Source organism: Drosophila sulfurigaster, chromosome 2L (genome assembly GCF_023558435.1).
Source record: "Drosophila sulfurigaster albostrigata strain 15112-1811.04 chromosome 2L, ASM2355843v2, whole genome shotgun sequence".
NCBI classification, from domain to species: Eukaryota; Metazoa; Arthropoda; class Insecta; order Diptera; family Drosophilidae; genus Drosophila; species Drosophila sulfurigaster.
Genome location: NC_084881.1, coordinates 28,277,362 through 28,300,759, shown reverse-complemented (window position 1 = coordinate 28,300,759; position 23,398 = coordinate 28,277,362). Strand labels below are relative to the sequence as shown.

Here is a 23,398-nt window from a genome sequence, read left to right as displayed (position 1 = left end):
TTCTCGAGATATCCAGGATTTTGTGATTTTTAACATTTTTCTTCGAGCTCAGGACTGAAATTTTTTAAGTGTTGGATTTCTACATGACCCCCAAATTTTTTGATGTAGATCGATAGAGTTGGTCCTTACGAAGCAAGAGAAACAGGTCCTGCGAAAATCCGTAAGGATATAGCTGAGTTATAGGCCATTTTGTCTATAGGCTATGCCTGTTGTTGTTGTTCTTGAGGTGATGTCTATGCGTATGTGTGTGTGTGTGTGCACTAAAATTTGCCGAGCTCGAAAACAGGCAGAATAATCAATGAAATACCAGGCGAACAGAAATCAACAGCAAGAGGATTTGACTTCAAACTAAATGCTCTACTGTCTTTAAGTTTGGCGCTGAGTTTGAAATTTATGAGCGAACGTTATTTTTTAATTTTCAAGGTTATATTAAAAATAATAATTTATAAACAAATTATAAATGAATACATGACATGATATACATTGGTTAAGTGGATTTTATTTGTACTTATCATTACAATTTCACTTTGTTACCTTTTAGTTTTTTAAGTACACATTTTACAAAATGTTGCAAAATTTTATTAACTACTCTGTATTAATCTTATGTGATTTAATCATCTGAAGGCAAATTCTTAAGAGGTTTTATTTAATTTGTAGTAAGTACGATTCATAAGTGTGAATGTCGTATGATTTTTGACCTTTTGAGTTATCGAATGAACGCATTTTTCGCATTCAACTCTATCGCATGTTTGTAAACGTTGCATACAAAAATAAACTTGGCAGGTAAATTCATATAAGTACATATACGAGTATATAGAATAGTCGACAACATATATACATAAGTACAATACATAAAAAACCTAGGTACCTAAGTACATATACACGTGGTATGTACAGACAATCATATTATGTCCACATATCATATATGTCATAATACATTTTTAGTTAATGTACTAGAGAAAACCTGTCAGCGCCTTATTGAACTTTTCGGCTTAAGCTAATGAACATTTTTATGGTATTCACTAAATTGCACACCCAAAACAAACAATGCTGGGATTGTACGTGTTATTATTTTCAGCTGTAGTTGTAGTTTTTGCTATTGTTGTTAATTATATAGTTGCTTCCGCTGAGGTAGAGCACTTTAACGATGGATTTCACGAATTTCTGTTTAAGCTATCGCTAAATTGTGATGTCTAATTACACTTCTAGAATTTGTTGTTTGTTTGTTTTGTTTGCTATATGAGTTTCGTTATTGTATTGGTATTTATCCTAAACCAGATTAGCATCCTTGGCCATGCTGTAGAAGGCCGACTTGGGATTGTCCAGCAGCTCGGTGGGCGAAGCAAACTCTGTAATCTGTCCCTTGTCCAGCACAATAACCTTATCTGAGTCCATAATCGTATTCAATCGATGGGCAATTGTTAGCACAGTGCAATCCTTGAACTCGCTACGAATTGTTTTCTGCAAATACGGAATAATTAAGATAAATCCAATAGCATTGGTTAAGCTTTAACTTACCTGAATCAGATCATCGGTTTCCAAATCGACAGCAGCTGTGGCCTCATCAAGCACCAGCACTTTCGTTTTACGGAGCAGAGCACGAGCCAGACAAACCAATTGACGTTGACCAACAGACAGATTGTCGCCTCCTTCGCTGATCTCATGATTCAGACCGGATGGCAGTCCCTTGGCAAATGCCTTCAAATGAGACAACTCGAGTGCCTTCCAGATTTCTTCGTCGGTCTTCACATCGAAGGGATCAAGATTGGCGCGCAGTGATCCAGAGAACAGCACTGGATCCTGTGGGATGATGGTCAAACGGGAGCGCAGCATGTGCAGACCCAGCTGAGCAATATCCTCGCCATCGATAATAATTTTACCACCGGCAGACTCTATGATTCTGTTTGAAAATAAGAAAGTTATATACAATTCCATTTACCGTTAAATAGAGCTTTTTGAACTTACCTGAACAGTGCCAGCGTCAAACTGGATTTGCCGGCGCCAGTGCGTCCCACAATTCCGACCTTTTCGCCGCCGCTGATGTTAAAGCTAACGCCACGCAGCACTAGATCGAGACCCTCGCGATAACGAACTTGGAAGTTGCTGAACTCGACGCGACCATCGGCGGGCCAGTTCTTGGGCTTCTTCTTGTCCTCCTCCAGTTCCCAGGCGGCTTCCTGCTTGGTCTCGCCATACTCCTTGATACGCTCCACGGATACAATGTTTGTCTCAATGTCTGAGGACATGCGCACCAGCCAGTTAAGGGTTTGGGTCACCTGCAGCGCATAGCTAACCGACAGACCGACCAGACCGGGATTCGATTGTCCGCCAAGCACAGCGAAGAGCGAGGCAAACAAGATGATCAGATTGCCGACCATTTCCAGGCGGATGGCGAGCCAACGATTGGCAATCAGCGAAGGATATTTGCACACCTGATTCTTGTCCACCTTGTTGTCCGATTCCTCAATGAAGCTATCGAACAGAATGAGACTTTAGCTATCGAATCGAATAATGCAATAGTATAACACTTACCGATCCTCCACAGTGTAGGCACGAATCGTGGAGACTCCGGTGACGGTTTCGCCGAAGTGCGAATAGATAGGCGAACGGGAAACGGACTCCAAACGCATCAGCTGACGAGAGGTGGCCACATAGAAGCGTTGCGCAAAGTAGTAGATAAATCCAATGGGCACAATGACAGCCAAGAAAATCGGCGTCGATATACTAATAACCACAATAGTGGCGAGAACCTAACCAAGACATAAGGAATATTAATCTCAAGTACTTTTCAAAATATGAATACTTCAAAAGGTGCACTGAAGTGAGGAGTTAGTTGAAAAATAAATGGGGGGAAATTGAATTGGTTTAATACGTGATTGAAATAGTTGACTTTATAATATAATTCGAATCTATGGCATGCTAAGCATGTCCAACGCGTCGTATACTTGATTTGAGTCAATTGTAGGAAAGTTTTAGGTGGGGAATTGTGAATGTTGTGTGACATTTCGTGGGCCTAAGTTCCAGTCGAAGAGTCAGTGGTTACCTCAAGGACCAACCACACACAATCGCCTATGATGCTCATCAGATCTTCAACAATAGCAACATCAGAGGAGAATCGATTTAATATACGATCCTTCGGAGTCGTATCGAAGAAGCACAATGGAAGGCGGAGCACGTTTCGCAAGAGAAGCAAATGTATCGCTTTAACAGCTTTAAGACTCCCGAGATCAGGTGCCAAGCACAACGCGAAAGAAAAAAACCCTGGTAATCAAGGCAGTTTAAAGGTAAATATAAAGTGCCGGAAGAAGCAAGTGCAATTTCGGACGTGTTGTTAATCACAGTGTTATTGTAAGTTGAATATAAGTTGTTGTGAGATCTATGATATTTATAAGAGAGGATTTATCTGATATCTTTGGGAGGTTACCTCATATACTATCCACACCATAGTGATAATAATGTGTGGAATTATCGTATCGACCGTGTCAATGTCTTTGGAGAATCGGGACAAAATGCGACCCTGCGGAGTGGTGTCATAAAAGTGTGTAGGCAAACGCAGGACATTTCGTAGAAGGAATGCATGGAGCAATGTGGCTGCTCGCAGACCTCCAAGAGACGGCAGTATAACCTTTGTAACAGATAATAAACCTGCGGATTTCAATAGCTATTAGAGACTACAAAGATGTCTGAAAGTTCGCTCCTCACTCAGTATGCAAACAAATGCGTTTAACGGATGCAGTTTTTAGGGGGGTTAGTTATACGTTATGCAGGTTTTGGTTTTTAGTTACATACGCTTACACTGTACAGGGGCGGCTATTCTAGTCTTGAAGATAGCAGGTAGTAGGATATAAGGAATAAGGATCGGGGGAATTTACCTCAAATGCACACCAGAGACCATCGTTTACGACCTCCACCAATTTCTGATCTAAGGTGTCAACGTCTTTGGAGAATCGTGACATTATGCGACCCACTGGGGTGGTATCATAAAACCACATGGGAACACGCAACATATTGCTTAAGAGCAGCATGTGGAGAATCTTGGCGGCTCTCAGGGCTCCCAGATCTATGCCCAGATTCATTATTAGACAAACAATACCTGCGATGTGCAATGGATTAATTGATTAGCTTTCAGGCTCAGCCTTTTAGGACGATGAGAATATCGATAGTAATACAGAAATGCCCCGCTCTTGTTTTATATACAGTCTAAAGTCTAAAGAATGTCTGAAGAAACTACAAACTTGCTTAGGTGGGATGCATAGAAAATATACAATTGGATTAGTACAAACGTGAAATATGTTAGTTTTGCTCTTGGGATGTTAGTCACAAACAATCTAAAATGGCAGCTTAATGGAGACGTACCCGATACGCTTGAGCATTAAAGACTCGCAATAAATCAGGCAATACCACATCCAATTTGTAGACGTCGTTGGACAGACGATCTAGTATTCGACCCCGCGGCTTCATATCGAAAAACTCTTGAGGGGCGCCCAGAATACGCCTCAACAATTGTCGAAAGATTTTCTTGGCCCCAATCAATCCGCCAATATTAACGAGAAATACAGCTCCAATAAAGCTAATGACTGTAAGGATTTCAATGTTGGTTGGTTTCGATTAATGGGACTCTCGACACTTTTCTAGACAATTCACAAAACATATTTGAGGTTAAACTTTTGTTAGCTAATCTAATAATAAATATTTAGGTATCAAATGGGGGGAAATTGGAAATCGAAACGAAACAGGAAACGATATAAATTTTGTTTTCGAAAATCGAGTAAACTGAAGAAAACTTCTTTTTTTTTGTGAAACTAAAGTAGAGAACAAACCAAAAATCGATGGGACAACGGGTCTAGAGAGATCTCAAAGAGGTTTTACCTGAAACGCTGTGGACATACACATTCGTATATTCAAGGGCATGACCATGTCCAAGCAGTTGACATCGTTGGAACAGCGATCCAAGATGCGACCCTTGGGCGTCGTATCGAAAAACTCAGATGGACAATGCATGATATTATCGAAGAGCTGGCGAAACACTTTAAATGAGGCATTTAGCGAGGATGTGAAAAGTGTGATCGCAGCGCCATAATTGCACAGACCTACATTAAAGATGTGTTGCGTGTGTGTTTTGTGAGTGAAAGAGATAGAGAAAGAATCGATTGTGAGTGTAATGTGATATATCTTAAGGTCTATGTATATGGAAAAAACCTTGCACAACTTTAATGGATGCACAAGTACAAACCGTAACTCAAGTTGGCTACAAAACGGGGGGAAATAAAAAGAAAGGCAAACGCGCAAAAAAATAGCGAAATCAGAATGAAATAAAGTACAAATTGGGAATACCATCCAAAGGAAGGACATAAGGGAGTCCATAGTGCCGGGTAATTCTTCGTCGACAACATCCATGTCTCCGCTGAAACTGTTCAAAATGCGTCCCAATGGCGTTATATCGAAAAAGCGACAAACGGAGCCGCGCATAACAATACGCAGCAGATCGTTGTGGATGATTTGTGCCGCTCTGAGGCCGCCAACGTAGACAATCACGTTACCAAAGTAGGCAAACAATCCTGCATGGGAACGGAACGGAATGGAATGGAACGACAAAATTGATAAACAATCGAGAAATAAAGAGAGAAGAGAGAATGAACTCAAAAAATGGGGCGAGAGTTTAGCTCATGGATGTGAAACCAATTAAACCGCCCGAGACCCGGGCAAACCTCTATTCGATATTAATCGGCTCTAATAATCGCAACATGTTTCGTTAGAGCTCTGAGAAAAGCGCATCTGCAGAGTGGGAAATTTCACTTAGTATTAGAATAATAAGAAAGTTCTAACTACTTAATTCATAAAAAACAAGCAAAGCATAATAAATACAAAACTCAGTTGTAGTTGAGGTTTTTAGTTGTTTTTGTTGTTTTTCCACCTGACTCAAATCAAGTAAATGGCGTTTTCAAATGATGCTGTAAATGATAAATGATAATGTGTGGATAATATTCTAATTAAGGTGTATAGGTTAGAAAATTTAGTGTGTTGTGTGGGCTATGGAAGCACATATTATTAGCCTATATAGTTAAGGGAAGAGTTCTTAGAATGTCGTGCTGGGTTAGGGAAAGATACATAACATATATCTCTTGAGATTTACCGAGAAGCATGTGGATAGAAACTGTGCCAGAATTTGTGGCATAACGTTGTCAATGGTGTCGATATCCTTTGAGAAACGACTGAGTATGCGACCCAATGGCGTTGTATCAAACAATTCCATCGGCCACTTCAACACCACGTTTATCAGCTTGGAAAACACATCCAGGGAACAGTGCAGGCAACCAAGTGACTGGGCCAGGCCCGAAAAATAACGTGTGAGAACTGCATCGAGTGTGTAAAGTTACTATACAATACAAATACAATTGACCCAAGACGTTCTTAGAATACAAAAATTCATGCCGTGCATGCAAAGCAATAAAGCTACGTGGTAATTATTACTGAGGACTAGGCCATCTAATGGATAGAAGTTAGTTTACAATATAATACATAGAATAGACATTAGTTCTCGTGTTTGTGTTTGAATTTCGAATGCATCTGTTCCAATTGGAATGTAGAATACTTTTTGGTATAACACTTAATTGATAAGCTAAGCAAGCGGGTAAAGCATTTTGATAAAATCCCCATAAACTAATTTTAAAAGATTATACTCTTTCTTTTTTATCAATTCAATGTTTTAAAGCTTCTCTTTTGCAATATGTACAAAGCTCTGTTTTCTATGTTTTGTTGCTTGGTGGCAGTGCCATAGTGACAAGTGGACAGTTCTAACACTAAGATTTGATGCTATTTTGCTTAAGGTCTAAGTGCAGCAGTGCTGTTGATTGTTTGTTTGTTGATTGTAAATTTGCTAATTGAATTAGTGAATTTTTTTAATCAATTTACCGAGAATGTTGTACTTAGCACCATGCGCCAGAGCATAGGCAGTGTGTTATCTAGCACATCAACGTCTTTCGAGAAGCGATTCACGATTCTGCCAATTGGCGTGGTATCAAACGTTTCCATGGGCCATCGGAATACATGATCAATCAGCTGCTCGTGCAGCTTCTTGGCGCAATAAATGCAGCCAAGCGCCAGCGCAAGCGAGGAGAATAGATATGATATAACTATATATATAAAAAGAATTATCTATTAGCGTGTCGACAGAACTAGACTAAGAAGCTCCACAGAAGAATTGCTACAACCTACAAAAAAAAAAACAAAACCTAACACAGCTGAATCATCTACACTCTTAATTTCCCTCATGACAAAATGAGAAATGGGAGAAAGGGAAAGGGAAATTCTAAGGGAAGAATTACCGCAAAAGCCTGGGTTATAACAACGCGCAAGTTGAGCGGCAGGGTATTGTCGATAGTATCGACATCCTTGGAGAAACGGTTCACAACACGACCAATGGGCGTTATGTCGAATAGTTCCATGGGCCAGCGCAATGTGTCATGCACGAGGACGTCATGCAAATACTTGGCACTGTAAATGCAGCCCAGCGAGAGCGCAAGAGTGGAGAAGTAACTGGTTGCAACTGCAACATTCAGTTACGAGGGGGTCGGGGAGGAAAAGAAAGAAGAGAAGATTAGTGACCAAACCAAAGCCAAAACCCTAAAATCCGTTTCCAACTACCAAACCATACGTGTAGGCAATTGTGATTGGTTATTTTGTTTGATAATAAGCAAAATGCATATAGTATGATATATGATAAACGATCTGAATATGCCGTGTTTTTGTTGTTGTTGTTGATCAACTTGATAAACTGAAGTCCATACCATGAAAGCCTGACTTAAAACGACCCGTATATTGAATGGCAATGTGTTATCGATGGTATCGATATCTTTCGAAAATCGATTAACGACTCGTCCCAGCGGTGTAGTATCGAACAGTTCCATCGGCCATCTCAAATTGGAATGCAAGAGTTCATTATGCAGGATGCGCGAACACTGAAGACCGCCCAATGAGATCATGAGTGATGAGAAGAAATTCGTTCCGACTACAATTTTTTGTTTGTTTCGGGAAGTGGTTGGGAATAAAGCGTTTTTCGTTTGTTTTTTTTTTTGGAAATTTAAAGGAAGGGAACAATACACATAATTCAATTAATATTTTTGCCAATTTTCAAGGAGTATTATTTAAGTGTACAAAACACAAGGCATCAAACTACTACACTTAATTACATTCATAGACATGCCCCGAAGAGAGATTGATTACAACGAATCAAAAGAACTTTTGCAGTTAAATACATCAAGTTATTCGACAAGTGGAAGAGTAATTTTGAAATTTTCAAGCGTTCTTAAGTTCCCCATTCAGTTCATGCCTTAATTAGATTATTTTCAGTGCAGCATTTGACAAAAGAGTGCAATATCAACTGTTAATAGACGCATATTATGTGTTCTTGTTAGGATTGGTTAGGATTCATTTTGCTTTTGTTTCTAGATTGTTTGTCAGAGCGAATGAAGACTGTGTTTTTGGTTTTTTTTGTTGTTTTTAGGTGAGCAATATGTTCTGTCAGAGCCAATCTTATATATAGTAGATATTCTTTCGAGTGAATTCTCAGGCAAACATAAAAAAGCAAAACATAAAATAATAAGAACTAAACAATATAAATAATAATAAACCAACCCCAGAAGAAAAACTTAAGATTAAATTAACAGACTTAACACAGTTACGCCAGTTGTAAAGATATTTCGCTGTTGACGGCGATGTTATCTTCACTTCTAGCACAAGGATTAAAGCGATAACGTTACACAAAAAAAGCAGAAACTAAACGCAAATGAAGCGATAACGAGAACATAAACACTACATAAATGGGACAATCGAACATCGACATGGAAATAGTATAATAGTAAACTGTATCACAATGGACTTACCTTGAGCAAAACCGAAGGCACCATAGACACCCAAGTACATATCTCTCTTTGCTGTATTAGTTTCGACTTCTTTGTCATTGGACCATTGGGTGAGCCAGATATTTGAACCGATTTGGAATGCTTGGAACGCAAAGTTGAGCACAAGTGTGGCCACAGAGAGGAAGATGCCAACGCTCTTGATGTAATGCTTGTAGACGGCAAATTCAACGCCGCCCGTTTGTGACTTTTCTGTCTCAATCAGCTTGCCCTCGACCTCCTGCTTGCGCTTCAGGGAGGCAGCCGAAGCTGCTGAATCATACGACTCCTGTCGCCTGGCGCGACGACGCAGACTGCCGCGTCCCATCAAACTATCAGCTGAGGTCACAGAGCTGTGGATGAGAGCATAGCACATTCTATATAACAACTCTTCCCTTCTCATCCTAGTTTTCCAATCCCTAATCAATCCAAATGGCGCATATTCTAGTTTCATGGTCCTTCCCTATCCTTCTCTTTTCAAAATTCCTTTTTCTTCCTTTTTGCTTTTCCCTTTTCTCATACTAATTTCTAATTCCTCAATATTTCTACTTTACTTTACTTCTTACTCATAGTACGGACAGTATTACATCACTAATAAATATTTAAAAGCATTCTAAATAAGCATTGAATACCTAAAATAATCTTTTCTCTGCTTATTATATTTCTATTCTATTTTATATATTAGCAAAGATAAGCGTTATGATTAATTACTGCAACTAAACACCTGTCATTATAGTAAATTTATATTGTCTAAGCCTAAGTCTGCTCTTGTTTAACAATTCAATAAGTTTTATACTTACATGGAGTCCGACAAACTCTCGGTGCGCGCAAGCTTAATGGCCTTCTCAATGGGTGCAAGCAGTTCGGGTTCAGCATTTTCAGACAATTGACGTTTGATTTGATTGAGATCCTCTTCCTCCTCCTCGCCATCCTGCAAGTGCTGGATGAGGAAGTCGGCAAAGGCGCCCTTGTTCTTCAGCAATTGGGCGTAGGTGCCATTCTCGCTGACCTGGCCCGCCTTCATCACGTAAATGTTGTCCACTTGGGGCAAGAACGTAATGCCATGGGTAACCAGCACACGTGTCTTGTTCTTAAGCATTCCCTTCGGTCCGATCACTTCCTCAAAGATGTGTTTGCCTACGTGAGCGTCGACGGCACTCAGCGGATCATCGAGCAGATACAAATCGGCATCATTGTAGACGGCGCGAGCCAATGAGATACGCTGCTTTTGGCCACCCGACAAATTGATGCCCTTCTCACCGATTTCGGTCAAATCGCCAGCGGATAAAATTTCAATATCCGTGCGCAAAGCGCAGGCATCGATCACACGATTGTAACGCTTGCGATCGTAGGCCTTGCCAAACAATATGTTATCACGCACTGTGGCGTTCTGGATCCAAGCCTGTTGTGGCACATAGGCCAGTCTGCCTACCGTGTTGACACTGCCCGAAATCTTTTCCATTTCGCCCAGGATGGCCTGTACCACGGAGGACTTACCAGAGCCGACGGTGCCCACAATGGCGACCAAATTATTCTTTGGCACTTCCATGCTAATATTCTTGAGCGTAGTCTCATCCTCATCGCCCCATGAGAAGTGGCCATTCTCAATGATAATGGGATGAGCTGTAAGCGAAATAAATAAAATTATTATATGATTTAAATCTTTACTGATTTCATAACTTACGCCTGGACTTGTCGTGTTGCACGTTGTTAGGATCCAGCTCTTCACTGTTCAAGAATTTGTTTATACGTTTGACGGACACTTGCGTCTATGCGAAAAATAAATCGATTAGTTAAATACGAATACAAGAAACTCAATAACACACACGGAACTAGTTAGTAGTTAGTTGTTGGGATGGATTGGTTTTTTGGGAAGAAAGGTGAAAGAATCTGCTGCTGAGACCCCGCTTATAAAAAAAAGGCAAACAAAACCAAGCTCGGCCTGCCGAAATTTTGATACCCTTGCAGAACTAAAAGTATTCAATGAAACACGTCCATACAAATAATATTTCCAATGAATTCTACAGCTTAAACGGAATCGGATAGAGAGATGGGTTAGTAGACATTCCATTCTGCTAAACAGATAAAATAAAGCTAGGCTCATTCATTAAAATAGACTTTCATTAATACCCCTCTGCAAGGGCATTGAATGTGAATCTAAGCTAAACATGGTTTATGATAAGAGAATCGAATAGAAAAGTTCCCCAATGCCTATTGCTGCTAAATTATGTCATGGAATCCCAACTAAATTGTCAAAACTTTTGTTACAGAGGGACATCTGAATGAAAAGAATAAAAGGGAGAGTTAGTAAGGAGGAGGTTAAAGTTAGAATATAGAACTTATAGAATTAGATCTCCTTTAGAGTAAATAAGTGGTTAGTTAGAAAGGGTTTGAAATTAAAGATCGGGTTGTGTTTGTTTGCTGTTGCTATATCGAAAAAAATAATAAATAAATACAAATATCGTTTACAATACACAAGACGGCACAATACAGTTTGCAGTCTACAGTTTCAACAGAAGCCATGATGCGTCGACATCATGATATAATGCTGAAACTGCAGATCTTGAAGTAGGCAGAGAGTACTGCAATGTGATCAACTTACTTGCACCAGGTTGGTGATCAGCATGGGCAACATTGTTAACGGAAAACGAAGAATGTTGAATAATGATAATGAGACAAAGGTTTTTTTCGCATCAAGCACATTATTTTCATCGATTAGAACATAAGTGGCAAATGTGACTAATGAAACCTAGAAAAATACATAAATCGTTGCAGGTTAATTTGAATATTTTTGATTGGATTGATTTGGTGCCAATTGATGAATGCGCCCATAGCCGAAGTAAATATCATTTAGATCTGTGTTCCGTGTGCTCCTTGTGAGCCGTTCGCTCGCTCGTTACCTCGGCTATGTCAGCATTCAGCATAGGGATAATTGTGAGCGGCAATTTGATAATGTCGAACAGTGCGATGCTGACAAAGACCTTCTTAGTGCTCAGCTGATTCGCCTCATCGGTTAGCAGGTAAGTGGCAAAAGTTACCAGTGATACCTTTTTTTTTTTTTTTTTTTTTTTTATACAATTTTCATTGCATTTGGGGCAAGACAATAGACACATATATAATCCACGATTAAAGCGAGTCCAACAAACGGCAAGTGCTGTAAAGAAATTTCAAAGTTTCGCCCGTTTGGCGGCCGGCAATTCTTACCAAAAATGGGGCACAAGACCAGAGGAACGATGTGCTGGCATTCAGATAGGCGGTGGAGCGCAGTGTTGCAATTTCCTTATCACGTATATCCAAAACTTGCTTCTCAAAGCTCGGCTCCCAGGCGTAAAGTTTAAGTACCTTTTAAAGAGAAATATATTACAATAAGAATGCATAAATTGATTGCTAAACTTCAAACTTACCTTGATGCCACTCAAGACTTCATTCATGAGCTTGACACGTTTATCCTTGTAGGTCATCTGCTGAATCTGATAGGTCTTGATGCGACTGGCAATGAAACCGTTCAAGGGAATCATGATGATCATCACAGCGAGACCGGCGAGCACCGAGGGTCCCAATTCCTGCCACAAGAAATACAGCGCCAAACCGATTTGCAGCGGTGCCGACCACAACATGTTCAAGTATGTGGTCAGATCCATGAAACGTTGTGCGTCCACAGCCATCAAATTGACGATTTCACCCACAGTCGATTCCTTGCGAGCCGCGTTCGAGATGCGCAACGCCTTGCGATAAATGCAATTGATGAGCGCTGTTCGGATGCGCAGACCAACGATGAACATGCGATGGAAATATTGTGCCAATATAAAGGTTTGTATGCTGGCCAACACAAAGAGCAACACCGAATACAGAATACCCTTCCATTCGGGTTGCGGCGTTGTTTCAAAAGCCTCCACATAGCCAATGATCAAGCTCAGCACTTGGGGTTGAGCAAAAGTCAGCACATCGGCGATAAGTTTGAAGAATGAGCCAAACAAGAAGATGCCACCAAAGGATTTGTAAATGGGCGGCATAATGCTAGCCATGCCCTTCTTGCGTCCATTGCCCTGGGGATTCTCGAACGAGACTTTGCCATTAGCGAACTGTGCCTTCGGTTCCGATGTCTGAGCCGCCTGTTTGTAGTTTTTACGCACATTCTTATTCCAGTAATAGGCGAACGTGGGCATGACTTCCTTGCAGCTATCCTGAGGGCGCAAATCCCAGAGATCATCTTCCTCGAGAGGATTGCGGTAACCCTTCAGTGCCATGCTATCGAACCAACGATACGTGATGCGTGATAGGAAACTGGCCGAGAGCTCGGGAATCTCATTCGGGCCACGCTTATATTTGGTCTGACGTGGCATCGCGTCGGAGAAGCAGTTGAGGAACAGCATGACGCAAGCGAAGGCATAGAAGATGAAGAAGCTGACAAACTGATACTCCTCCCATGAGTAGTCAGGTATCTCCTCTTGATTCGAATCAAGTATCTCGTTACGCTGTTGATGAGCCCGAGCTTCAGTGCGACAGCGTGGAATCGAGAGAATGACAAAGAGGAACCAGAACATGAACTGGCAACCCGATGTCTGCACGCCAAACTTGCGGTTCAGCGGAATAAAGAGCAACACCAGCAACTGCAATTTGACATGTTAGTAAAACGCAAGGTGGTGAAAATAATATTTGATACTCACAAATGTGGCAATTTTGATGATCGGTCCCCAGACGTCAAGAGGGTACCTGGGCAGATCAGTGTCGCCGCCCTTCTTCACAAAGGCCATGATTAGATCGAGGATGGTAATCACCAATAGTCCGATAGTGAAGAGCAATTTAGAAATGCTAATTTTACTCCATGGAATATTCTTGTCCAAACTGGCCTTGAGATACCAGAAATCAAACAACATAAACAGCCAGAAGAAGGCGCATGGTGTCCAAACTAAAGCTGTTTGTTCAAAGCAGGGTGTTAGATCGGGATCTTCTGTCCACCACGACAAACTGGAATTCTATAAGATGAGTTTAGGTTATAAACAATTCTCACTCGTCGTAATAAGAACAGTTCATATCAAATTGAAATATATTTACCCAAAATTCGGAACCGCAAAAGCGGTCCATGGCTGACTCTTCCGCCATGGTTTAACTATCGACTTTTTTGTATTTTATGTGTACAATCTCCTCCTTGTGTAATCCTGCAATCGAAAGACAAGACACTCCTCAATAAGTGTGTGAAACATATAAATATAGTGTACTGTGCAAAAACAGCTGGTCGGTTCCCAGTCGAGCAGAAGCAACGGTAATAATAAATGCCGACAACGATAACGATAAAACGCAACACTTCACAACACTGTACAATCTGCGTTTAATTATCGCTACAGTTAATTTCGGAGTTGAAGTATTTAATAAATTTAAAAAGGTTACCCAACTATTGATAGTGTTTATCAGTAAATCATAAATTAATTTAAAATACAAATCACCTGTTGCTGAACTAGCTAAATTAGCAATTAAAAGACTATTGTATTTTAGTATATTTTACGACGTGAAATAATACGTTATTAATTTTAACTACGGTCACGCTTTTAATCACTTGTCATTTCACAATTTGCCGAGCAACCCATAAAATTTTTGTCTGCCGCAAAATAAGAAAACAAATACTTCTCACACAATAGTTAAGTAAATAAATAATAAAAACGACGCTGACATGGCGCGTCGTACTAATTTTCTGGATGGCAATGACAATTTCCGTGAACAAAATCTTCGCTTTGTGCGGGTAAGCAGCGCATTAGCAAAAATGTGCAAAGTAATATTTCGCATTAAAATGGTTTCTAACTAACTTTTCTGATAGAACGAGATGGAAGATAATTTCAATCAATTCTTTGGCGGTAGCAAGAACAATAATGGCGGCAACGCCGGCATCAACAACGCGCCAAATGTTGCAGCGCCGCCACGCGACTCAAAAGTTGTGCAACCCACACCAGGTAAGTTTTATTTTGAACTCGAGTTTCAAGTTTCCTAATTAAATTTGATTTACGGACAGCGAAAGTGCATCCTTTTGAACTTCTGTTACTGTCCTATGACTACCACAGGCATTGATCGTTAATATAGCGAACTTGTTCTGCAATTCCAATTGGAAATGCAGTCGAGTCGCTTCTTCACTTCACTAAATACGCGCTGTCATTATGAGGAAGGGTTTGACCAGCTGTTAAACTGATCTAATCAACAAACACTTGTTGGTAATTGTTTAATCTATCGATACACGTCAGAAACTCGAAATCGGTGACACACGAACGGTTCTTTGCTCACGTTTAACTACCTTTAAAGCACACGTAAAATGCTTATCTTTGGTTTAACCCAAGGGAATGAGCTTTACTTTACTTCGAATTTCGAAATCCAACCGGGAATTCTTTTATTCACATGCAAATTATAATATTTGTTAGATTTATTCGCGTGTACATTCTACTACATTAATATAAATATGGCATTTTTTGGTGGAACCTGTTTGTGGACTTTCAGACACTTGAACTTCCAAATGCCAGTTTTATTGATTATATGATTTAAAGCAAAACTTGTTTGAATTCGGTTCATACGTGTTTTAAGGTTAAATTTAGATAAAACAAGAAACTATCGTTAATTATAGTTGGCAACAGCACCGCAGTTCAAATACTCTATCCACACAACTCTCGCTTTGTGACAATTATTCGAATCGACGATCACTTGAATGATGGCAAATAATAATGACATATGAATTATTATAATGGATTAATCAGATAGAATTTAATCAGTTTTACAGCTGAGTGTTGATTATGCATTGCAATTGACGGACAAATGAATTGTGTCGCAAACCGTCTAACAAATAAATTATACTTCACGCAAGGTCAGCGCAAACGAAAAAAAAAATAATAAAACGAGAATTCTATTGAATGTTCGTTTGGACAGCACCTTTGTATGTAATTAGCGGAAAACCTGTTCCGGCGGTTATCTCTTATGTAATATATATGGAAAGAATTTAATTGTCGAAAAAATGCGCCAAAAAAAAACAATCCTCATTGAGAACTTGCATAGTGTAATGAAAGTTTCGCTATGAGAGCTGTAAATTAATGAAATGCACAGTCATCATGATGCTGCTGCTGCCCAGAAGAGAAAAAAGCTCTCCAGATAAAAATAAAAGTTCACTAGCCTTATGGCTTTGGCATATATGCTTACATTTTTACAAGCGATATGCGAGCTTCAAAGTCATTTTGGTGTTTACACAAACAACCACAATGTATGCACATATAAGTATATAAAACACAATATGATATGTGTCGCTTTGATTGTCAGGCGTTGTCTTTGACTTTATCTAGCAGCCCTTGCCGTTATCATCCATATATCACTTGAGAATCACTTCTGGGCACTTACGAAATTTCGCCATTATAAACTTTACACGGAACAGAATTCACGTTTGTTTCTTTTTGCTTATCCTTTTGTATTGCCGTTTAATTTAATTTCTTCATTATCTCTCGAGTCTTAAGAGAGACGTGCGGAAGAGCGCGTTCTTATCTCTCACTACAATCGCACACGCATCCACAAAAAGATTTGCACATGTGTGTGTGTGTGTATATGACTCCTAACTGTATTTCTATGAATTGTTGCTTTAGTTTTGAATTGCACTTTATAATTTTATTACTCCCTCTGCTTATCGTTCTTGTTTTGAGTTTGCGTGTGTGTGTGTGGCCTTCTTCTTGGGAAGTTATCAAATTGTGGCTTGAATGACAATGACGTCATTGATGTGTGAAGTCTAGCCTCAAAAAACTATTCGAATGGCCAAGCACAATTATTTTTGGTTTTTTTTTCGTAAAATGAATGGTATGCATTTAAATCAAAAATAATGACTGTATGTCGCGTATATAAATAAATGTACTTTATCAATTAATAACCGCATTGAGCATGACAAAACAAAAAAGCGGTAATCAACGAAAATCACTGCGGGGCAACGTTTAAATATTCTTTTTGAAATGATTCATGGAAAATCGTTAAACATTTGCTATGTTGTTTAAGAATCCCTTTTAGAATATTCTACATATAAATATGTACGTACGTATGTGTGCGTGCGCGTGTATGTATGCGAATGAAGGGGTATTTCACAATGTGTGTCAAATAACTTTCGTCCGCACTTGTTACGCTTGCTGCGGGAGGCCGAACCACAATAACAACAACGAGCTAGCAATGCGAGTAAAATGCCACTTATAATTACCTCTGCTGCCGATTGAAAACAACGAACGTATAGAAAAACAAAAAGTACTGAAGTTTGTTGGGTGAGCAATGATGATGGCGGCGACGCGTTTAGAGTGACTTCTCGACCGGCACGTATCGAGCTAACAGAACCAACTGAATACCAAAAGCACGAAACAGCGGCACTTATTTGTTTGAAAGGTCTAGCGAGAAGTCCCCTCTTCTCACACACACTACCACACATATCTTGTTTTGTTTTAATCAAGAGCTAGCAAACTTGATTACAAAATGCTGAGAGAGCGAGCATGCAATTTCTAACTCAGCCGCTCTCCCAATCTCTCACTCTCTTTCAACTGAAACTACGCTCTCAAGCGTCGCTTTCGCTGGTTTCATCAATGAGAAAGCTAACAGCATCAAGCCAGACTTTGAGCAATTCAAGCTCAACCCGAAGTTGGTCACACTGCGAATGCCGTTTCGAGTTGTTTACAGTTTGTTTGAGCTGCAAGAGAGCGCGCGCAACTATTTGTTATTCAATTGCACAGTCATTGCCCATCGGCATTTTCGGCGTGCGCCAAGAGATAGCGGCAAACTGTTGCCATATATATTTTTGGCCCCTTAAAGAGCAAGATAACTGGCAATGTGATAGGCAAAGAGAGAAAGAGCGCGCTCGCGCATGGGTAATAAAAACAACTGTTGATATTGTGAAATTATTAAGCGAACCAATATCGATCAATTGTATTTATGCATATTTATACGTATTTCTTTATGTTTGGTAACTATGACGTTGGGCACTGACTCAGAATTTAAATACTGAAAATGTGCGAAAAGTCACAATAAGCGTTATTTGAAAAGCGATAGTGTTAAGCATTCTTGTTTATAGAGACCTCAAATCTAAATAAACATATGCTTAGCTAGCGCAAAGCAAACAATGCACACACACTCACATATGTTCTTAAAGTGTGCAATATTAAGCCGCACTCTTAAGACTATTTTAAGCAAAGAGTTAAGAATTCGGCAAATGTGTGTGTGTTAGTGAGTTTATTTTAATAAAAGTGTACGTTTTCTTTGCATGTATTGTGAGCAGATATCGATATTGATCCCCTTATGCCGGCGATAACTAAGATTGAATTAGAGCAACGTCGTCTGTTTATGCGCGAGATCGGCTTCAGCCGCAGTGCTGCTCACTCTGCGGCCGCCGATTCCCTCCAGGTCCCCGATTTCAATATGCGCGGACTACAGCAGCGTCGGGTGGACATGTTCCTCGAGAAGGGCAGCAGAAATTGGGTCGATGTGGATGCAAAGATTGTTCGAGAAATTCGCTCACTTATCGAATCGCATCAGCAAAGGCCCAAAGATCGACCGGCCACATCGCCGTCGTCAAGTGACATTAATTGGATTGAAGACAACATCGCCGGGGCTGTCGGCTCTCTCTCTAATGCGAGAGAGCGAGACGCTAGTCCCGAGAACTATGGTTTAGTTCGTCGCACCGATGAGAATTTCCATGCTCTTCAGACGCGCAATTCAAAGCGCCGAGAGGAGCGCGAGATTGAGCGAAAACAGCTAGCAGAGCGAAACAATAAATTTGTTGGGAGACAGCAACAATTCGATAACTTGCGTGGTCGAAACGATAGAAGCGACAATAATAATAATAATCATCGCGATTTTCATTATTCGAATAATCAATTCGGCCGTCGTCCAAAGCAGAACATTGATATAAATAATAATAACAATTGCGGATCTATGAATCGTAATTCAAATTATGTTGACTTTAATCAACGCAATGGCAACTGGGACAAAGAAAATTATTATCATGGAAATTTTAATCAAAATTTCGATAATCAAAACTTTAACGGTTGCCGTAATGAATATTTACATTTTTACCACGATAATTATGGAAATCAAAACTTTAACGATCGCTGTAATGAATATTCAAATTATTTTCATTTTAATCAATCCAATGGTAATTTTACCCAAGAAAATAATTATCATGGAAATTATAATCAAAATTTTGGAAACCAAAACTTTAACGGTCGACGTAATGAAGATTGTGGAGGAAGGTATCCGAATAATTTCGGGAATAACAATTTTCATGGATATAATAATAACATTTACGATTACCGTAATGATTGTAATTTGTATTGGGCAGCAGATTCCTTTCCAGCCAACTTTGAGGATAATTTTCAGCAAAATAACTGGGATAATAACTTTAATGAAAATCACTACAACTTCGATTTTAATGGTATGTTGAACAATGGAGGTCACCTTAACTTTGGCAACGCTTTTCAATTCGGAAACTACGGAAATCAAATAAACTGGAACAATCATCAAAATAATAATGTAAATCCGCCTAGAGCCATTAGAAAACCAGCTATCAATAAAAAACAACAACCGCAGCCACCAAAGCAAGCCACAGATAAAAACGAAGTAAAGAAAACGACGACTGATAAAAAAATAGAACAGAAAAAACTAGTGCTTGAACAAAAAGGAGAACAGAAAAAACAAGTGATTGAACAAAAAGGAGAACAGCAAAAACAAGTGATTGAACAAAAAGGAGAACAGCAAAAACAAGTGATTGAACAAAAAGGAGAACAGAAGAAAGAAATAGAACAGAAAAAACAAGTGATTGAACAAAAAGGAGAACAGAAGAATAAAATAGAACAGAAAAAACAAGTGATTGAACAAAAAGGAGAACAGAAAAAACAAGTGATTGAACAAAAAGGAGAACAGAAGAAAACAATAGAACAGAAAAAACAAGTGATTGAACAAAAAGGAGAACAGAAAAAACAAGTGATTGAAGAAAAAGGAGAACAGAAGAAAACAATAGAACAGAAAAAACAAGTGATTGAACAAAAAGGAGAACAGAAAAAACAAGTGATTGAAGAAAAAGGAGAACAGAAGAAACCAGCGAGCGCTGCTTCATCGATCAACAACAATAAAACAGAGAAAAAACAGTCTGATGTATTACCAAAGACAACTACAACAGCTGCCAAGAAAAATGGTAATATAAAATTCTTATTCAATACTAAAATCAAATAATTAAACTTTCAACTTTCTTCTCAGTTGAAAAGCGGACTGCAACAGAACCGCTTCAATCCGGAAAGGCAAAGAAGCAAAAATATGATGGAAAGAAACGAGGATTTATCGTTGCTGGAGTCAAGTTGCCCTACGTCAAACCGAATACAAAAATGGAGGAGGAGGAGAAATCCTATGCAGTTACATTCTTTGAGCATAAGCCTATCTATAACACATCAATCTATGCAGTGGATAACGATGGTGATATGGATAAATATGAAGATGACGGCAATGATACCGATAATGAATTTGAAATCGGACGTCCCACAATTCGTAAACGTATCAACAACAAATGGAGTAGAATATATGAGGAGCGTAATTATAAATGTTGGCTTACCTGGTGGAAAGCGTTCAAGTGGTGCGAACTGCAAATCAATAAGAAGCTTGAATCATTTGGATCTCTTAATATTAAGCATAAGTTCCTACCTTATTATAAGAAACAGATGTCCACGCAGGATGTAATAATCAACTTGATGAAACGGGCTCGATTCTCATTGGAGACCAAATCGAATAATTTTCGAGACTTCAAAGTTATTTATGAACTAATGAATGAAACATTCTTGGAGAATCTTTTGCCAGCAACTGCAGAGAAACTGCAGCATATGATACGTAAAATTCCAAATCATCTGTGGCTGTATAAGATGCGCCGCATGGTCTATATCTGGGCCGAGTATTATAAGTTAAGCGACAATCTCACGAATAATTTTTCGGGTCTTCAGAAGCGTTGGAAGAGTCCCGCTTTCCACTGGTTGTGTAAGCAGGCCTTCGATGAGCTGAAGGTAAGCAAGGATAACATAATTAATTTTATTATATTTAATATAAATTCTAATTCTTATATTAATTTTTTTATTTGCAGACTCTCAGTACCATTGAGTGGCCGAAACACAAGGAAATGTACAACAAACTAAAATCTGTGAAATCTTAAGCGGCTTTAAGCTTTTATATTTTAAGCATTTTGTAGTTTTAAGCACGTTAACTGGAAGGGGAAATAATCATCCAGTTGAAAAAGTTGTTTAATTTTAAAAAACAGTATTATTCTTTTGTATTCGTTATGAGAGAACTGAACTGAACTGTTTAACATTAAAAAAGAGTATTATATTTTTGTATTCGTTACAAGAGAACTTAATAAAAAGTATTTCACGCTGTGAACGCTGAATGGAATTCAGTCATCGGAAATAATGATAATAAATATTTTTTTAATTGAAGAATAGATAAATTACCCAAAAGCCATTATTTTGATTGATTTGCTTTCGAAATGAAGTAATTTATTAAAACTCAAACCATCATCATTTCTAAGCAAAAATCAAACAATTATGATTTCTGCTGCTCAAACTATATGAATTTGAATATGACGAATTTTTACCTTATATATGTTATAATGCAAATTAGAATTATGACAGCTTATGACTAATTTCGTTTCTATTTCATTGGCAGGTTTCTGTGTCAAGACCTTCAAGGTGAACAGCAATGAGAAGTTCTTCATTAACGTCTGCCAAGCAGCCGAAGTACCAGCTCCAACCGATGTTACAGATGAGGAACTGATTGCTATCTTGGAATCGAGCACTCCGGGATCTTTTCGTGTTCCCATGAGCATCTCTGAGTTGCGAAACACAAAGGATCGTTCCGACAATTCGGTCGAAGTGTGCGATATTGCAGTTCACCCCAATTTTCTGGCCAAAATCAAAAAGTCACAACTCTTTAATAATTTCTTTCTGCAAATCGTGGCTGAGGCATTGAGTGAAAAGTACAACATTCAAATAACCATGCACAAGACAATTATTCTGAGTAATCGCAAATTCATTGGCACCCTTGTGGCTCATCGTGTGCGCAACGATGATGTTCAGCGGGCCGTAAACTCAAGTGATCCCGGCAAGCCGGGATTACAGGCTAGCTCAGGTCAGCAGCTGGTGCAGGAAATCGATGAAGCGCATGCAACTAATATTCGTAACAATTGGATAAAGAACAGAGAACCGGTCTACAAACTGCGTGCGCGTCTTCGCGATGAAGTGGTTCATGAAATTCAAGCCGAGCTCTATTTGCCTAATTGTGTAAGTATAAAAGAAATCGTTTGGTGTTTCAATTTCTTATTTGAAACAAATTTGTTTTGTTTCAAAAGTATCTTTTGTATAATATGTGAGAACAATTGGGAAAAAGATCGAATTGAAATGAAATTTTTTAAAAAGATAATTGTTTGTAAATTTCATCTTACACCTTTTCCTTTTCAGGTATCGTCACAAGAATTTAACTTGGATATTGGCGAGGATCGTATTTTGCTCGAGTCTTTGAAGCACGGCATTCTTTTTGACAAATTTGTGAATTATCGTTTGAATCAAGAACGTGCTCAAGCACTTTTTGATAAAACTAGCAAAGTGAGAAGTTTATAGTTTGGCTTAATTTAAATAAAAACATTAATATATTATTCTTTTGTTTTTACAGATGCTACAAGTGCGCATTCCAGTTCATAGTGCCTAATTATTTTTTCGATGCAGTGCATAAAAAAAAAACAAAAACTATACTTATTATGTTTGAGTAATTAAATAAAGAGCAATGGTATAAAACCCAACTACTGTATTATTAAAATTCTCGTTTTTATAAGAATGCAAAGGGATGTGTAAAATTTGGGTATTCGTTTTCATTTGCATGTTTCTCATGGATGGGTGATTGTTGGTGTACAGTATGATAATCAATACTTTTCTCAATATTAAGAAGTGGGTTAACACGAAGGTCAGGTAGTTACCTGGTAGCATAATTATAAACTGGCTTGAAACGTGCATCTGACATGTAAAATCGAATTTCAAAATGGTCGCCAACATTCAGTGCTTCAGAACATTTATGAGAAATAAAGAAAGTCTAAAATTTCAGAATTAATAAGGTTGCTAAGTTAACAATAAATAAGCATTTTCATACCAAGTCGAAATTTAACAAGAGCATGTAAATGTAAATGTAAATTTACAAGTTGCATTTGTTTTAGTAACCGGCCGCCATTGTAACGCAGCCCTGGCAAATTGGAATTTAAGCATATAGTCATTTTACCAAAATATGATATTAATTAAATGATTAATTATTCAATATAAATGCTGATTTGTACAAAAATGAAAATTATAAGTTTTTAAAGCAAATAATTTTGTTTTTTTGATGAACTACTTATATCGAGTTTAGATAACTAGTTCAGTATCAGTTCAATTGAACGAGCGCAAACTAGTTCGCTTCGCGAATCAACGCTACACTGACAGCTCGTTTTCCAACCCTCG

At 38.8% G+C, this 23,398-nt stretch overlaps 3 protein-coding genes across 25 annotated transcripts; 2 read left to right on the top strand and 1 right to left on the bottom strand.

Moving 5' to 3' along the window:
* Positions 1–479: 479 nt before the first annotated feature.
* Positions 480–17,255, bottom strand: LOC133835221 (multidrug resistance-associated protein 1). Of its 23 annotated transcripts, none has more exons than XM_062265158.1 (14): positions 17,098–17,254; positions 13,953–14,056; positions 13,565–13,873; positions 12,302–13,507; positions 12,102–12,239; positions 11,798–11,944; positions 10,582–10,666; positions 9,698–10,520; positions 8,883–9,250; positions 7,788–8,008; positions 2,533–2,750; positions 1,966–2,472; positions 1,519–1,900; positions 480–1,461 (listed from the first exon to the last, which is right to left on the bottom strand). In XM_062265158.1, exons 2-14 carry the CDS (start codon positions 13,998–14,000, stop codon positions 1,270–1,272), a joined length of 4,644 nt encoding a protein of 1,547 aa, XP_062121142.1. In that variant the 5' UTR covers positions 14,001–14,056; positions 17,098–17,254; the 3' UTR covers positions 480–1,269. The 23 variants fall into 23 exon arrangements, with proteins under 23 accessions (XP_062121142.1, XP_062121140.1, XP_062121139.1 ...); XM_062265156.1 differs by lacking the exon at positions 7,788–8,008 and adding an exon at positions 7,326–7,546; XM_062265155.1 differs by lacking the exon at positions 7,788–8,008 and adding an exon at positions 6,913–7,133.
* On the top strand, positions 14,460–22,727 carry LOC133835232 (PIH1 domain-containing protein 1-like). Its single transcript, XM_062265181.1, has 5 exons — positions 14,460–14,634; positions 14,710–14,842; positions 21,582–22,195; positions 22,373–22,516; positions 22,584–22,727. The coding sequence occupies exons 1-5, from the start codon at positions 14,566–14,568 to the stop codon at positions 22,617–22,619; spliced, it is 996 nt and encodes a 331-aa protein (XP_062121165.1). The 5' UTR covers positions 14,460–14,565; the 3' UTR covers positions 22,620–22,727.
* LOC133835228 (formin-E-like) lies at positions 19,131–21,131 on the top strand. The gene is made up of 3 exons (XM_062265176.1): positions 19,131–20,073; positions 20,136–20,926; positions 21,004–21,131. Exons 1-3 carry the CDS (start codon positions 19,317–19,319, stop codon positions 21,070–21,072), a joined length of 1,617 nt encoding a protein of 538 aa, XP_062121160.1. The 5' UTR covers positions 19,131–19,316; the 3' UTR covers positions 21,073–21,131.
* Positions 22,728–23,398: the final 671 nt, after the last annotated feature.

Excerpts from the sequence above, each read along its gene's own strand:
- LOC133835221 (XM_062265145.1), bottom strand. The coding sequence starts at position 14,000 with ATGGCGGAAGAGTCAGCCATGGACCGCTTTTGCGGTTCCGAATTTTGG. Across the intron at positions 10,667-11,797 it reads TGAATGCTGACATAGCCGAG|ACGCAAGTGTCCGTCAAACG; the intron begins GTAACGAGCGAG and ends TTTTTCGCATAG. Across the intron at positions 1,901-1,965 it reads TTGACGCTGGCACTGTTCAG|AATCATAGAGTCTGCCGGTG; the intron begins GTAAGTTCAAAA and ends ATTTTCAAACAG.
- LOC133835232 (XM_062265181.1), top strand. The coding sequence starts at position 14,566 with ATGGCGCGTCGTACTAATTTTCTGGATGGCAATGACAATTTCCGTGAA. Across the intron at positions 14,635-14,709 it reads AAAATCTTCGCTTTGTGCGG|AACGAGATGGAAGATAATTT; the intron begins GTAAGCAGCGCA and ends CTTTTCTGATAG. Across the intron at positions 22,517-22,583 it reads TTTTTGATAAAACTAGCAAA|ATGCTACAAGTGCGCATTCC; the intron begins GTGAGAAGTTTA and ends TTGTTTTTACAG.
- LOC133835228 (XM_062265176.1), top strand. The coding sequence starts at position 19,317 with ATGTTGAACAATGGAGGTCACCTTAACTTTGGCAACGCTTTTCAATTC. Across the intron at positions 20,074-20,135 it reads AACAGCTGCCAAGAAAAATG|TTGAAAAGCGGACTGCAACA; the intron begins GTAATATAAAAT and ends CTTTCTTCTCAG. Across the intron at positions 20,927-21,003 it reads AGGCCTTCGATGAGCTGAAG|ACTCTCAGTACCATTGAGTG; the intron begins GTAAGCAAGGAT and ends TTTTATTTGCAG.